General features: G+C 34.9%; 1 protein-coding gene and 1 long non-coding RNA gene across 2 annotated transcripts; both read right to left on the reverse strand.

Moving 5' to 3' along the window:
• Positions 1-6,306: 6,306 nt before the first annotated feature.
• On the reverse strand, positions 6,307-8,233 carry LOC145610017 (uncharacterized). The gene is made up of 3 exons (XR_014106205.1): positions 8,170-8,233; positions 7,124-7,502; positions 6,307-6,730 (listed from the first exon to the last, which is right to left on the reverse strand). It is a non-coding gene; the product is annotated as an uncharacterized LOC145610017 (long non-coding RNA).
• Positions 8,234-8,311: 78 nt separating this feature from the next.
• Positions 8,312-11,754, reverse strand: LOC145611010 (uncharacterized). Its single transcript, XM_081666253.1, has 6 exons — positions 11,620-11,754; positions 9,344-10,089; positions 9,073-9,261; positions 8,888-8,996; positions 8,737-8,795; positions 8,312-8,551 (listed from the first exon to the last, which is right to left on the reverse strand). Exons 1-6 carry the CDS (start codon positions 11,726-11,728, stop codon positions 8,312-8,314), a joined length of 1,452 nt encoding a protein of 483 aa, XP_081522379.1. The 5' UTR covers positions 11,729-11,754.
• Between the last annotated feature and the right edge of the window lie 1,588 nt (positions 11,755-13,342).

Here is a 13,342-nt window from a genome sequence, read left to right on the forward strand (position 1 = left end):
ATACTACTTTATTAATCTAACAATTAAGGCCCTACATGACTATGTGTGCAAGTATAATGCGAAATTGTCATATTTCATCGGATATATATAAAATCTCCCAAGAATCCAGATCAAACAAACACTTGAAAATAGATCAGAGTAACTATTTTATTGTTATTATTATAGTTCCTAGATTAAGGGCATGTTCTTTTCAAATTATATTGTAATAATTATTGTCTTAATATTATGTTTGGCCAAAGTTCCAACACAAGTTTCAATCTTAGCAAAATAATACACCTTCAATCATCAATTAATAAGGTTATACATTTATACATATAGTTGGGTCGATAAAATTACATTAACGCACTACATATATTATACTCTGTAATAAAAATATTATGAGCAAACATGATGCATGCATGCATTAGAAAGATGGAAAAGAAAAGAGGTAGAGATATGATGTATTGGTTCTTCCAACCAAAACCAATCACGTGGTTGGCCCTCCCTACATATGGAAAATTAGGTGTCCTCAATCTTCAAAGTGACCATTTTTATTGTTTTTGCATTCAAAAGTTTATAACTTTGAAAGGGAGATGAAACTATGAAAAGGTCAGCAAAGATATAAAAGTAGCTTTTCCTTTATTTTTTTTTGGGTGGATGAATTTGTACTCCATCTACCGAGCAAAATTTGGTCCATTTGATAGGAGTTTAATTAAACTTAAATCTTAGAGGCCAACCGTTTGAATTTATTCTCTGCTCAATAACTAACAGATACTTTATTCATTGAGCAAAATTTGACTCATTTGATATGAATGTAACCTTAAAAACTACAAAAGGATTAAACTTATCGACCACTCAACAACTAAGAGTTACTCACCAAAGCTAGTTTTTTCAAATATGGCCTCTATTACGAAATGATTTTCCGTAGTTTCATTAGATTATAGAGTAGCGTATTTATACAAGAGATTAGGGTCCATGAAATAGGCCCGTTAACTATACAATATACACCCTAAATATAGGCCCTAACAGCCTCAATGTCAACTTCAAGTGTACAATATGCTGATGTAGACCATGTAGTCATGTAGGACTAAGAAACATAATAGTGGGTCAACTACATTAGCTACCACCGTCAAAAAGAGCTTCATTATTATCTCCAAAAAGTATAAACTATTTTATGCTTAGGTAGGTTTTGGAGAGTTTGTACATGAGTTCTGATATATATTAATAAACAATGATTTAACCACTTTAATGGGTGTGGGTTAAAGCATATGTTTAACCATCATGATTAGATACTACTCCGTAATAATTAAATTATGAGTTCTATATGGAATTGTAAGATTGTAAGGAAGGTTTTCTTTCATATAATATGGCAATCAAAATTGCATGGAATTGAAATAACTATGTACACAATTGCTTATACTATGATTTATTTGGACTAGAAAAATAAAACAGCCAAATACAAGGAGTATATACATACATTTTTTCGGCCTGAAACAATCATCTCGTACGAGGATCACTTCTAATGTGGTGAAGAAGTCACGATGGGAGATTAACTAAGTTAGTTGGTGGCTAGAGAATGAATTGGAACTAGAATATTGGTAATGAGTGCAAATATTTGGGCTGGAGTGACAACAAAGTGGGCCGAAGCCCCTTAACATTACAATTTAAGCCCAAAGAAAATAGATGTGCAACTCAATGCGGAACATGTGGAAATCGAATAAGAAACAGCGCCGCCAAAATTCAAAAAAATTAGTCGATGATAACCGCCCGTACTTATATTTGGGCCGGGCTAAAGACAAAACATCAGCCCATTTCTCAGGCCGGGCTGAAAAGCTTGTGTCCAAAATGGCTGGGCTGTACGAGCTTCTTGGACCTGGTTAAAAAAAACAATTAAATATGCATAAAGATGTTTTCCCAAACCCACCCAAATTCGGGCCACCTATGGGTTTTGGCCGTGCCTGTTACCAAGGGAGAAAATCCACTCTACAAGCAACTGGAAGTTTCATCCCTAAACCATATGGTAATTATTATAAGAGAATTAACCCTGTAAGGGCTGTAACCTTATGAAGTGTTAAACTCTTTCTTATTTTATCCGCTTTATGGAACACTTATATGTGTTGACATGTTGTTTACCTGTTTTGAAAGGCTATGCCTCAACGAACTCTCTAGTTGCTTGTAAAGTTGTAAATCATGGAGGTGATTTTCTTCAACTGTTTAATCAATTGTCAGCTTGAATTTATCTTTAAGTCAATGACTAATTACTATATATTGTGAGTTTATTATTGTATCTACCATTTGTCTGATCTCATCTCATACTACCTCCGTTTCCAATTATTTACAACAATTTGACATAAAGTAAAGAGGAAAAATGTCTAATCGTTACAAATAATATAAAACAGAGGTACTACTCCCATTTTATGCTCGTAAATGTTAGCAAGACCACTTTAACAAGTGATTGACAACTTTAGACGTAGTCCCCCAGGAACCCTAGACTCAATTGATAGTCGTACATGACTCTTGTTTGCCAGGCCATTTAAATTGCATCAATAGGAAGATATATCAATCTCAATTAAATTATCCTCATCATCTAAATTATAATGATTAATTATTAGCATGTTAATGATATTCTTATCACCATGCTTATACTCATAATTTTCTAAATTTATCTCAATAAATCCTTCTTTCTCTTCTTCATCAAAGGATGTTGTTAATAGTGATGAACAGCTATTGGAATCTGAATCTGAATCCGCGTAATATTTGAAAAGTGATGGGTAGCTCTTTATACTTCTTGCATTCCAAAACACGTCGTTTTGTGATTCTTCTTCATGTATCACCTCAAGTGGCGCACCCACGTTCCATTTTACTAATACCTTCAGACCGAATTCAGGTTTGGGCTCCTGCTCCTGCTCAAGCTCGAGCTCGGGTTCCAAGCCATTTTGAGTTATGACTTGCCGGGGTGTATTAACACCCTCGGCAGGATTTATACTGGATTGTTGTTGTTGTTGTTGTTGTTGTTGCGACGTGCCTAGTCGCAAGAGGGTGAGTAGGAGGACTAGAGTGGAGATCAAAAGAGGAGATAATAATAACTTTACAAAAAAATGAGGGAAGTAAAGGAAGATTAGGACGTAAAGAGAGACAATTATGCAAAAAAAGATAGAGTAAGAATAAAAAGACATAAGTGGTGAAGTTACGAAGAAATAAAAAAAATGTGTCATAGGTTATTTATGTGTTACGATTAATTTTGTAAGTAGTGTAATTCTATGCATAATTCGTCGCAAAGAAGAAAGTTAAAGCACCATAACACTGAAGGAGAAAGTGGCAGAGAATAGTGATAGGGAAAAAGTGAGGAAACATTGGAATATATAGTGTATGTGATGTGGGAGATAATGAATAGTGAGTTGGGTATTTTGAGACAACTTGGATTATACATTGCGTAAGAGTAAAGGCATGTGGAAATTCTATAGAGTTAGTGCCAAATGGAAGACCTATCGTACTTTGTACATTGATATTAATTCAGCGTTCAAATTATAATTCGATATGGCGATCTTTAATTAGTAAACAACCATTTAATATATGAATCTGTATGTAATTATAACAATACGTACGTAGCTTTACTATCATATATAAGTTCATTAAAGATAAATATAAGTTAATATCATACACTTTGTACTTTGTATGTTACATTTTTTTTTTAAGTTGCATTCTTATTTCACGCTTACCATATAATGCAATATTACAAGGATCTTTGCGGTTGCTTGTTGGTGGCTTTGGATCGGAAGCAGAGCAATGAGCAGTGCTTTAATGAAACTCCGATCCATCAATTCCCTTTATTGGATCAGATGGTGATGAGCCAGCTATGTGTTTGCAAGAATAGGCATGATTAATAAAGCCATGAAGAAGGAGTCCATGATCATTAAGGATGGGAGGAGATCGTAGGAGGAGCCGAGGAGGTGCTCATCAACTTATTATTTAATTTCTTGATACTCCGTAAATGTATAGGGTTACAAAATTGAAACAAGTAAAAAAAAATGTCAATTTGGACAATGAAAGTGCAACACTATTTTTTAAAAAATGTAAGCCAACTTGAGCATACAAATTGCTGATGTAGCAAGAAACACCATATAAAAAAAATTAAAGGAGCTTTATTTCCAAGAAATAGTACGTAAAAAGTATTGTATGCTTTGGTTTTGGAGAGTTTGTACTTTAATGAGGAGTTCTTATAGTGTGAGTATGACTGTATGAGTATTGGTTAAATCAACAGTTTGAGTCTTGTGACAACTTGGAAAATTAAGCTTTTTAATAGGGAACTGGAAGGAAGTTTTCTTTCCAATAATATGGTGGTGTAATCAAGATTGCAAGGAAACAACTACGGAGTACTAATTCCTTCATTTCAGAATAATTCACGATTAAATTTGGCAAACATACTTTTCCCTCCGTTTTTATATACTTGCTCCATTTCTCCTTGCACGGAGTTTTAGGAGAAATTGGCAAAAAATAATAAAATATGGAGGTAGTAGGGTTGGTGGAAAAATAAAAAATTATAGAAGGCAAAAGTAGTGGAGAGAATTAGAGGAGAGAGAATATATGTTGGGACCACTAGGTGAGAGAAATTAATTAAATATTGTAAAAGCATTCTAAATGTGAAAATGGAGCAAGTATTTAAAAACGGCCGCAAATGAAAATTGGAGCAAGTATTTAAAAACGGAGGGAGTAATAATTTATTAATTTAATATGTATGTACTCGTATATAATTAGATATTACGAAGTACTCCGCAGTAAAATTAAGAAAAATTAATATTATGAAACTTTATATTTAATTAAAACAATATATGTTGACAAACTTGACATCATTGCTACCCACACATGCCTCTCTTAATAAATTTTTCCTGCCTAAATGCAAGGATGATGTCATTTTTTAAAAAAATACTTGTAATGTTCACATCCCTTTCTTTTTAAAATATAATGTAACTGTTAATTTTTGTACAGAGTAGATGTAAGTGTCTATATTGGGTTCAAAGTAAATTATCAATAGGTTGGATTGGATTATCAGTTCTTTTTTTTGTGGAGCTACGAATATATAATATTACAGTGGATTGCAAGCACTGAAAAACAAATAGGGGGAATTACAAAAAAAAAAAAGGTTTGCCTTGGACAATTTCAAGCATAAAATAAATTACTCCCATTGTACAATTACAAAAGTAGCAATCGGGGGTAACGCCCGGGCTACTCACTAGTTCTTATTTATATTCATGATATCTTTTGAGATGTCTATTCAACTATGATATGCGAAATTTATTAATTCTTATTAAATTTTGTACAATGTATCACAAAATTCAACTATGATATGCGAAATTTATTAAATTTTGATATCTTAAAGTAGACATGGAAACAATTCTAACAACATCACATGATAGGGAGTAATTTTATCTCTTACAAGCATAACTAAACAATGGATCAAATAAATAGGGACAAAAGGGATACATAATTAACAGTTGGATTAAAGGCCCTATTTTTTGAGTTTTTGAGCATAGCAGAGTAGGTGTCAGAAGATTATTAATACTCAGCAGAGTAGGGCTAAGCCGAGTAGAGCAAAACAAGTTTTAACATAATAGAGCAAACCAGACCATAGCAGCTCAAAAGAACAAGCCTTATTTGGACTAAAAATTTGGCAGCCATAACTCAATGAGTATAGAACTATAGACTATAGACGTATAGTATGGAATGTACGGAGCATTATATTCTACATTAATATTGGAGAACTTCGAGGAAATAGACGTTAATTTCTAAAAGCATGGCTAAACAAATCTTTAACACAAAGTTTTATATGTGGCTGGCCATACGGTTTGGTTAACCACTATAGGGGTTACTTTGCTAGTATAATGGGGTTACTTGGTAAATGTTAAAGGGGGTTACTTCGTCATTGTTATAGTGTTACTCAGTCAGTGTTATAGGGGTTACTCAGTCGGCATTACATGGGTTACTTAATCAATGTTATAGGGGTTACTCGTCGGCATTATACGATGTGACCGGCCGCACACAAGACGGACTAAAATTTTAATCCATGTTCAACACAGTTATACGGAGCAGCCTCATTCAATAATTAGGAAGATTGCTTTGAGTTTTATTTTTTAAAATACATGATCTATACTGTGAATTGGTTAACGAATTATTGTGTAAAAAAAAAAAAAGATTAACGAATAATTAGTGAAAAACCCTCACCGATATTTAACCACTGTTGGCAATTTTTTTTATATACATAGATTTAAAGCAATACTGCCAATATATTCTTAATACAATTATACATAATAGCTCAAAAAATTTAGGGGGTGCTGGCTCTATGAGCCCCAATAAAGATCCTCTCCTGCCCGCCAATAATTTGGGCATCTCATGCACAGTTAAGTTCCCACACATGCTAATTGCTGCACGATTAAGGGGCGGGGATTGATGTAGTACTTCTTTTCGCAAATCGCAATCCAAGTTGTGTTATAATTCATATTTAGTCTAAATCCTCAAAACTATTAAAACCAATACTAGTACCCAGAGTAAGATTTAAAATGAATTATACACACAGCATTTACACATACCGGTCTCCATGGTTTGCAAATTTAGGCACTATCTCAAATTCCGGGGTTGGAGTCCGACAGAAGCAGTTAATAGTATCTGGGAGGGTAATAAGGTGCAGTTCCGTGATGCTGAACATCAGCAGGGTACCTTCCCTGAGGCCTTGAATATGAACCTCCATTAGGCAAAACTGCAAATAGATACACACAGGAAACATAGTCAATAACATCAATGCTGAAAATAACGAGTCTTATTTTCTTTACTACTAGGGGCCTGAGTTTCCCAAAGGCTGAGATAATCACACAGGTCCACAATGACAAATTACATGCAGGAAATAAGGTATCCAATTGAATAATTTGGCTTTCCCAAATAAATTGATCTTTTTCTAAATTCTAGCTGCAAATGAGTTTAACAGTGATGTAAAGCTAATTGCAGAATTCTGGGTTCTTCAATAGCCAAGTATCTCATACAATAACAGACGTGATTAACCACAGAATTAACAATGCACATCACATATCCCACTGGTGAAAAAAAAGGTGGTCTGAAGTAAGACATCAATAAAATAGTAGAGGAGGAAGCTAACCATAACGCTGGTCAGCTAATATTGCTTCTTCTGCACTGTTTCCGTATCCAGTTCCATAAGAGTAGGCAGATTCATGTGTTCTATTAGGGTCATGTATATAGCTGCCACCATCATGCTGAATGAAATTATTCCCAGGAATAGGATTGCTATACCTTGAGTATGTTCTGGGACCTAAATCTTCCCGGAGACCAGGATTGCTATAACTTGAGTATTTACTAGGACCTACATCTTCACGGAGACCAGGGTTGTTGTAACTCGAGTATGTTCCGCAATAATAATCCCTGTGAGGCACTGGATTCAAACTCCCAGGATAGGAGTAGGACCCTGCTGGTGCTTCTATTCTGCCAGAAAATCCAGGGCTTTCATATCTGTTATATAACTGCATCAACAATGAATCAGTTTTATATTTTGTTGCAGTCTCGAAACTGGAATACATAAGCAGGTAACAAGAAAACATATATTTTCAGGTGGGTAAGAAACATAGAAAAGAAAACATCAATAGAACATAAAATAAGTTTTGGGTCGTTTGTGTCAATTAAAAGAGAGACTGGCAGGAAAATAAAGTGATTACAAGTATAAATATAAAAGAAGTTCAAGAAAGAGAAGATTGTAAAAGTAAAAAGGGTCATATTCTAGGAAGTGGTTTCTAAAATTCCAAATTTTGTTTCTAAAATGAAAAGCCTAACCTTCATAAAGTGTCCTTCAGGTAACATGGACGGGTAACACAGTACACAAAATCAACAATAAGGTATATTTAGCTAAAATGATGTATATATAATATGAACAGAGCACATATTGGGCACTATCCCAAATACTTATACAGTTATACGAACCCCCAACCACCTCATGTAAAGACAAAACTTGGATTGAAAAAGGAACAAAAAAAAAAGACCTACAGATGCAGACGAGGCTGCACTGACTCTAATGCGACAGAATGCTCAACCCCTGTATATCCTCTAATTACCTAATTATGTTAGTTTCCAATTCAATCATAAAAATACAAAATCATACTAAGACTTATATAGCATTCAGGCCTTTGAACTCACATAGGCAGGATTTGGCGGCAAAACATGTCCAGGAGGACCAATCCAAGAGCCTGTCCCAAGATCTTAAAAAAAGCAAGATCCATGAAAACAAATCATGTCACTATGATGACAATGAAGGAAAAAAATGTATAGGGTAAGTCAATTAAATCACAATCAAGCAAAGTAAAATACCTGTTTGAAGTTCCAACAAGGGGCTTAAATTTTGTGAGAAGGGTTGTCCAGGACCACAAGCTGACAACCTAGAATCTGAATGGACAGAACTTTCGCGGGAATATGGTGCATGATCAGTCTTGGACTTCGTGCTAGATGACAATATAAGGGCACGCTTCATCTCATCAAGCTGCTGCTGTGCCTCATTCCTACTGAGCTCTGTAAATATAATCTAGGACAGTAACATCATCATTAACAAAAGATAAAACAGAGTAGATTTTTAAATATTATAAAATACATTATGCAAATGCTTGGCCATTTACCAAACACCACAGGTTTAAGTTGACAATTAGTCTAGCTACAATTACTCAATTAGCTTCAATAAATATCCACACCAAGTACAGCATGTACATTTACCTCATCAAAATGCTCCTCAGTATGATGCATGTCTTTGCTCATGGGCAAAACAAAATTAGCTGCCAAAAAGAAAAAGAGGAAGCATAAAGTTTATGTCTCATATTAAAGGGCAGAAATAAAAAACAATCGACATGAATTGAAAGAGGCATACCTAACATCTCATTAACTGCTTCAGGAGGTACTTCCTTACCCATTTCTTTTAATCTTTTTTCAGCACGTAACTTTAGTTCTTCTTGTCTTGGGAAGACCACTACAGCAATCTATTTGATAAACAAGATAAGTAACAAGTCGGAAGAAGAACAGCATACATCAATTAGAAAAAATGACCATATATACCTTGTGGAAGTATGCAAATGGCTTCAATTTCCGCCTTCGAGCACTCTTATAAACATTAGTCTGATCAATGATGTAGTTCCTAGATACTTTAGACGCCCTTGACAATAGAGTGTTAAAAATTCCAGTTGCCCGATCCATTAACCGATCAAAGCGTTCACCATAATTGGACTTACGCAGTAAACCTGGAACCTGTGGAACGTCATTATGTTATTTAAGCATAAAAACCTGGAAAAGAGATAGTTTCAAAAAGTAAATGAAAAAATAAATAAACCTTCATCTGATCAAGGCACAAGTTAGTTCCAAGCAAGATGTAACGTTTTTCGGGATGTTGTTTCACCCAATTTTCTGCCCAGGTAGTCTTTCCTGAAGCCGGTAATCCAATCATCATTATCACCTCACAATCTTGAGGGTCAGAGAAAGCAGGTCCAATTACTGCATTTCCATCGCTCACAGCTGAGGCCCATGGCTTGTACCCTTCTTCAGGAACTAGTCCGTCTTCTGTGCTAAATAGCATCTTAACCACAGTATTTTTCAGCAGAACATGAGGAAAGAAGGCTGATTCCCATAATAATTTTCCAGTTGATGAATCCAGTCCAAGACCAAAGTAATTTGCAATACCTAATCTTTTCCCATTTTTGGAGAACTCCACTGAAGCACAAGGTTTATGTTCAAGATCCACTAAGCAAATAATCGTATCACCAATGCCAAACCTCTCACCATAATCCACAAACCTGCCATTAGTTGAGAATTTCCCAGTTCCACCGTACCCAAAGCTAGTTTTAGTTTCACCAAGGTTCCCTACAGGATCATCGGCTCTTGAAATGCCAACACGAGAAACATGTTGTTGGTCAAGTGGAGTTTCTTCCATTATCACAGGCTGATCAGAGATGACTTTGCATCCAAAACAGTACTTCCCTCCAGTTATTCCGATATTTCCCCGGGCACCAGACCAGCAATAAGCAGATCCCTGCTCATAAAGAGCATGCGCTGTGAGCCCATCAGCTTCAATATTGAAAGCTGGAAGAAAAAAAATGTAGGGCATCATCAATATCAGACATACTTATAAACCAGTAGACAACATAAATCCAAGTATAAAGAGAAAGTACAATTTCTGAAATTTCAAGTTAATTGGGTAATTAATCATGCACATACAGTCATGAGATCATATTTCTTTAAAATAGCCAATGCATGAGACAAATTTCATCAGGTTAAATAATATCTTCTTCACCAATTACATGATATTCACTCCCAACACATAATCAGCAAACAGCAAATATACCAGAGTACCAGACCCAAGACTACATTGCAAGACAAATGATTCTAAAAGCATCATGTTTTCATTTGTCTGATCTGATCAACAATAGCAAATAAACCAGACCTTTTTAGCAGAGATCTAACCAAGTCACTGACAAAATATTTCTAAGCTGAAACGAGCAGTTTATGAAAACTTCGTTTGAAAGACTAGGTTGGTTTACTTTACCCGCACCAGCAATAATGTTAAGAACCTTGATCAAGCTGCTTCATCTATGCAACAACTATCAACAGTCTCTTACTCTCTTAATCATAATTCATAAATCATGCTTCTCCCCCTTTAGTCACATAAGCTTCCCAATCTCCTATTTTTAAGTAGATTGTCATGAACTCAGCTTGTATAGTGTCTCAAAGTCAATGCCCCTCTCCAGCTACAAAACAAAATCCACTCTTTCCCACACTAATCTACAGTTATTTGGCAAAAACAACAAATCATGTAACTAATTAATCACATAAGCTTTTTCAAAAAAGGATGTCTACACTCATAACGAAATCAATGAATAATAATGACCCTCATAAGTTATAAACATCCAACCCTTGCATGATCAGTGCCACACTTCATCATACACAAACCAATCGGCCAAATTACCACACACTCTCCATCAAAACGCTATACTGCTATAGATATCATGTACAAATCAGCCTCCATAATCTATATCATCAGCATCATCTCAATAATATCAAGCCATTTTATGCAATGAAGCATCTATACGACGAAATGTCTTGCACGGAAGCACCCCTTTCCATAGACAAATTCCTTACCCGACCAATAGATGGCGCCTTCATAAAATACAGGGCACACTGTAAAGACAACTGCAAAGCGTCTCCCTCAAAAAACCACCTCCAAATTAAGTACTACACTAATACACAATATAATTTTTCTCAAGCCAAAGGGAATTCTACTAGTATCAACTTCAATTCAACGAATAAGGAAATATTGTCATAGTATAATCAACATAATCTTCAACTACTAAATCAAATTCTTTTAGCATAATGTTCTTTAACCAAAAAATCATCAATACCCAGAAAAAGTTCTAATCAATACATGGAATTTACAGGGGAAATTAAGGGTTATGTTATCCAAACAAATAAACACTAGAATCCCAACAATTAATGAAAAAAATAATATGGGATTTAGGGATTCCAAATCAAACAACAAGAATTTGATACAAAATTATGAAAAAGAACATATAAAAATACAGAGAATTATGGAGTAAAAAAATGAGATGTAATTACCCAAATCACAGTCGGCTGGGTTGAGGACAACACGAACATCGTTCTTGAATCTCTTTGCATGGGGTTGTTGCTCGTCTACTGTTGGAATTTCGCGCTTCATCGTCGCCATTAAAGAATTCTTATATTACAATTTACAACTTACAAGTACGATAGCCAAAGGTGTGTACGACTTCTACGGAGTTTAATTTTTACCGTATGATGAAATAGAATGAACAAAATGGAAGGTCTAAAGAGTTTTAAAACTCTAAACCGACTTACCAATCGGTTGGATTTAGTGATTTACCCTTTTTTTTTTTTTTTTTTTTTTTTTTTTTTTTGTGTTGGACAAAATTATTACGGAGAATACGAATATATTGAAAATAACTGTAATATGAGGAACTGTAATTTTCCCTCAAAAAAAAAAAAAAAAAGGAACTGTAATTTTTTTTTTTTTTTTTTTTTGATTGGTAAGGAAAAGGGCCCTATCGGGCTAAAACTTCTTACATGTCCTCCCGACCTGGATTAGTGACCTAGGCATTTTGGAAGTTGTTGTGTGTGAGTGTGTGTGTGTGGTGGGGGGGTGTTTTAAGGGAATTCCCACCTAAAGTGCCTCTAGTGGAGTTTGATCTCACAACCTCATAAGATGCAAACGTTACTACTAGAACAAGCTATGTTTGGTATATGAGGAACTCTACTTTTTTTTTTTTGACAACGGTTACAAACACACACACAGACTATTACACCCCCCCCCCCCCCCCCACAGTTCTCCTACATGCTGTAGCTAATTGGCAGGCTTTGAGGACTGCTTTCCTGCTCGTCTTGATGCACACCACAAAGTCCCTTGCTTTAGCTTGTTCTCTTATGTCATACATGATGTGCTTTATTTCATTAGCTGCTATCTCTGGCCTTTTGATGCTCTGGACAAGCTGCAAGGAGTCTGTCTTAATGATTATGTTCCTAAAATTTTGAGGAACATTCTGTAATGTGTCAAGAACAGCCAATGCTTCAGCCTGGAGAGGAGAAGATGCAAATACTCTCGAGGATGCTTCTATCTTTGCTATATGGAATAATCAAATTCATTCATTCATGTTTTTTTTCTACATCAAATGAAAACTTGTACGTATATAATGAGTGTATGTAGAGTTTGTTCAAATTGAACTCTTTGATTGATGTATAATCATTATTAGCAAATAGCAACTATGATTGTAATTTTTGGGTATAATTCCTTTTCTAAAAATGATCATTATAATGTACATAGACCACAATAATAATAAAACTACTCGCATTTGTTTTTTTTATAGAGCAACCAAAAAGGGATTTTTTGTTGGAAAACTTTTGTATACACCCGGTTTTCAGTAATTTACTGTATATCAGGTACAATTTTGTCAGATTTAGTGTCACTTTTGTCAAATTTAGTGACACTTTTGTCAAACTTATCAATGAAGCATAAATAACTCATATATATCAGGGTAACTTTTATGCGTTTTAGTGTAACTTTTGCACATTTTATTGTCACTTTATAACGGATGTCAGTAATTTACTGAACATCCGTTTTATTTAAAAGTTTGTGTTTTTTGTAAGGTAAGACGAAAGACCCTACTAAACTGACATCTTTTACAGGTTAAACTTAGTTCCGCATGTCAACGTTTGAGAGTAGGGGGGGAGGTAAGGTAATCCCTCTACTCCCAAGAAAATGTTGTTGGTAGGGCTTAAACTCGCAACCTTAAAGTTATAAGGTGAGGTC

This window comes from Chenopodium album, chromosome 24 (genome assembly GCF_948465745.1).
Source record: "Chenopodium album chromosome 24, dcCheAlbu1.1, whole genome shotgun sequence".
In the NCBI taxonomy this organism is placed as follows: domain Eukaryota; kingdom Viridiplantae; phylum Streptophyta; class Magnoliopsida; order Caryophyllales; family Amaranthaceae; genus Chenopodium; species Chenopodium album.

Coding starts and splice junctions, on each gene's coding strand:
- LOC145611010 (XM_081666253.1), bottom strand. CDS start 11,728: ATGGCGACGATGAAGCGCGAAATTCCAACAGTAGACGAGCAACAACCC. Junction 8,796..8,887: donor AGCAGTTAATGAGATGTTAG/GTATGCCTCTTT, acceptor TCTTTTTGGCAG/CTAATTTTGTTTTGCCCATG. Junction 8,552..8,736: donor CTGAGGAGCATTTTGATGAG/GTAAATGTACAT, acceptor TTACTGTCCTAG/ATTATATTTACAGAGCTCAG.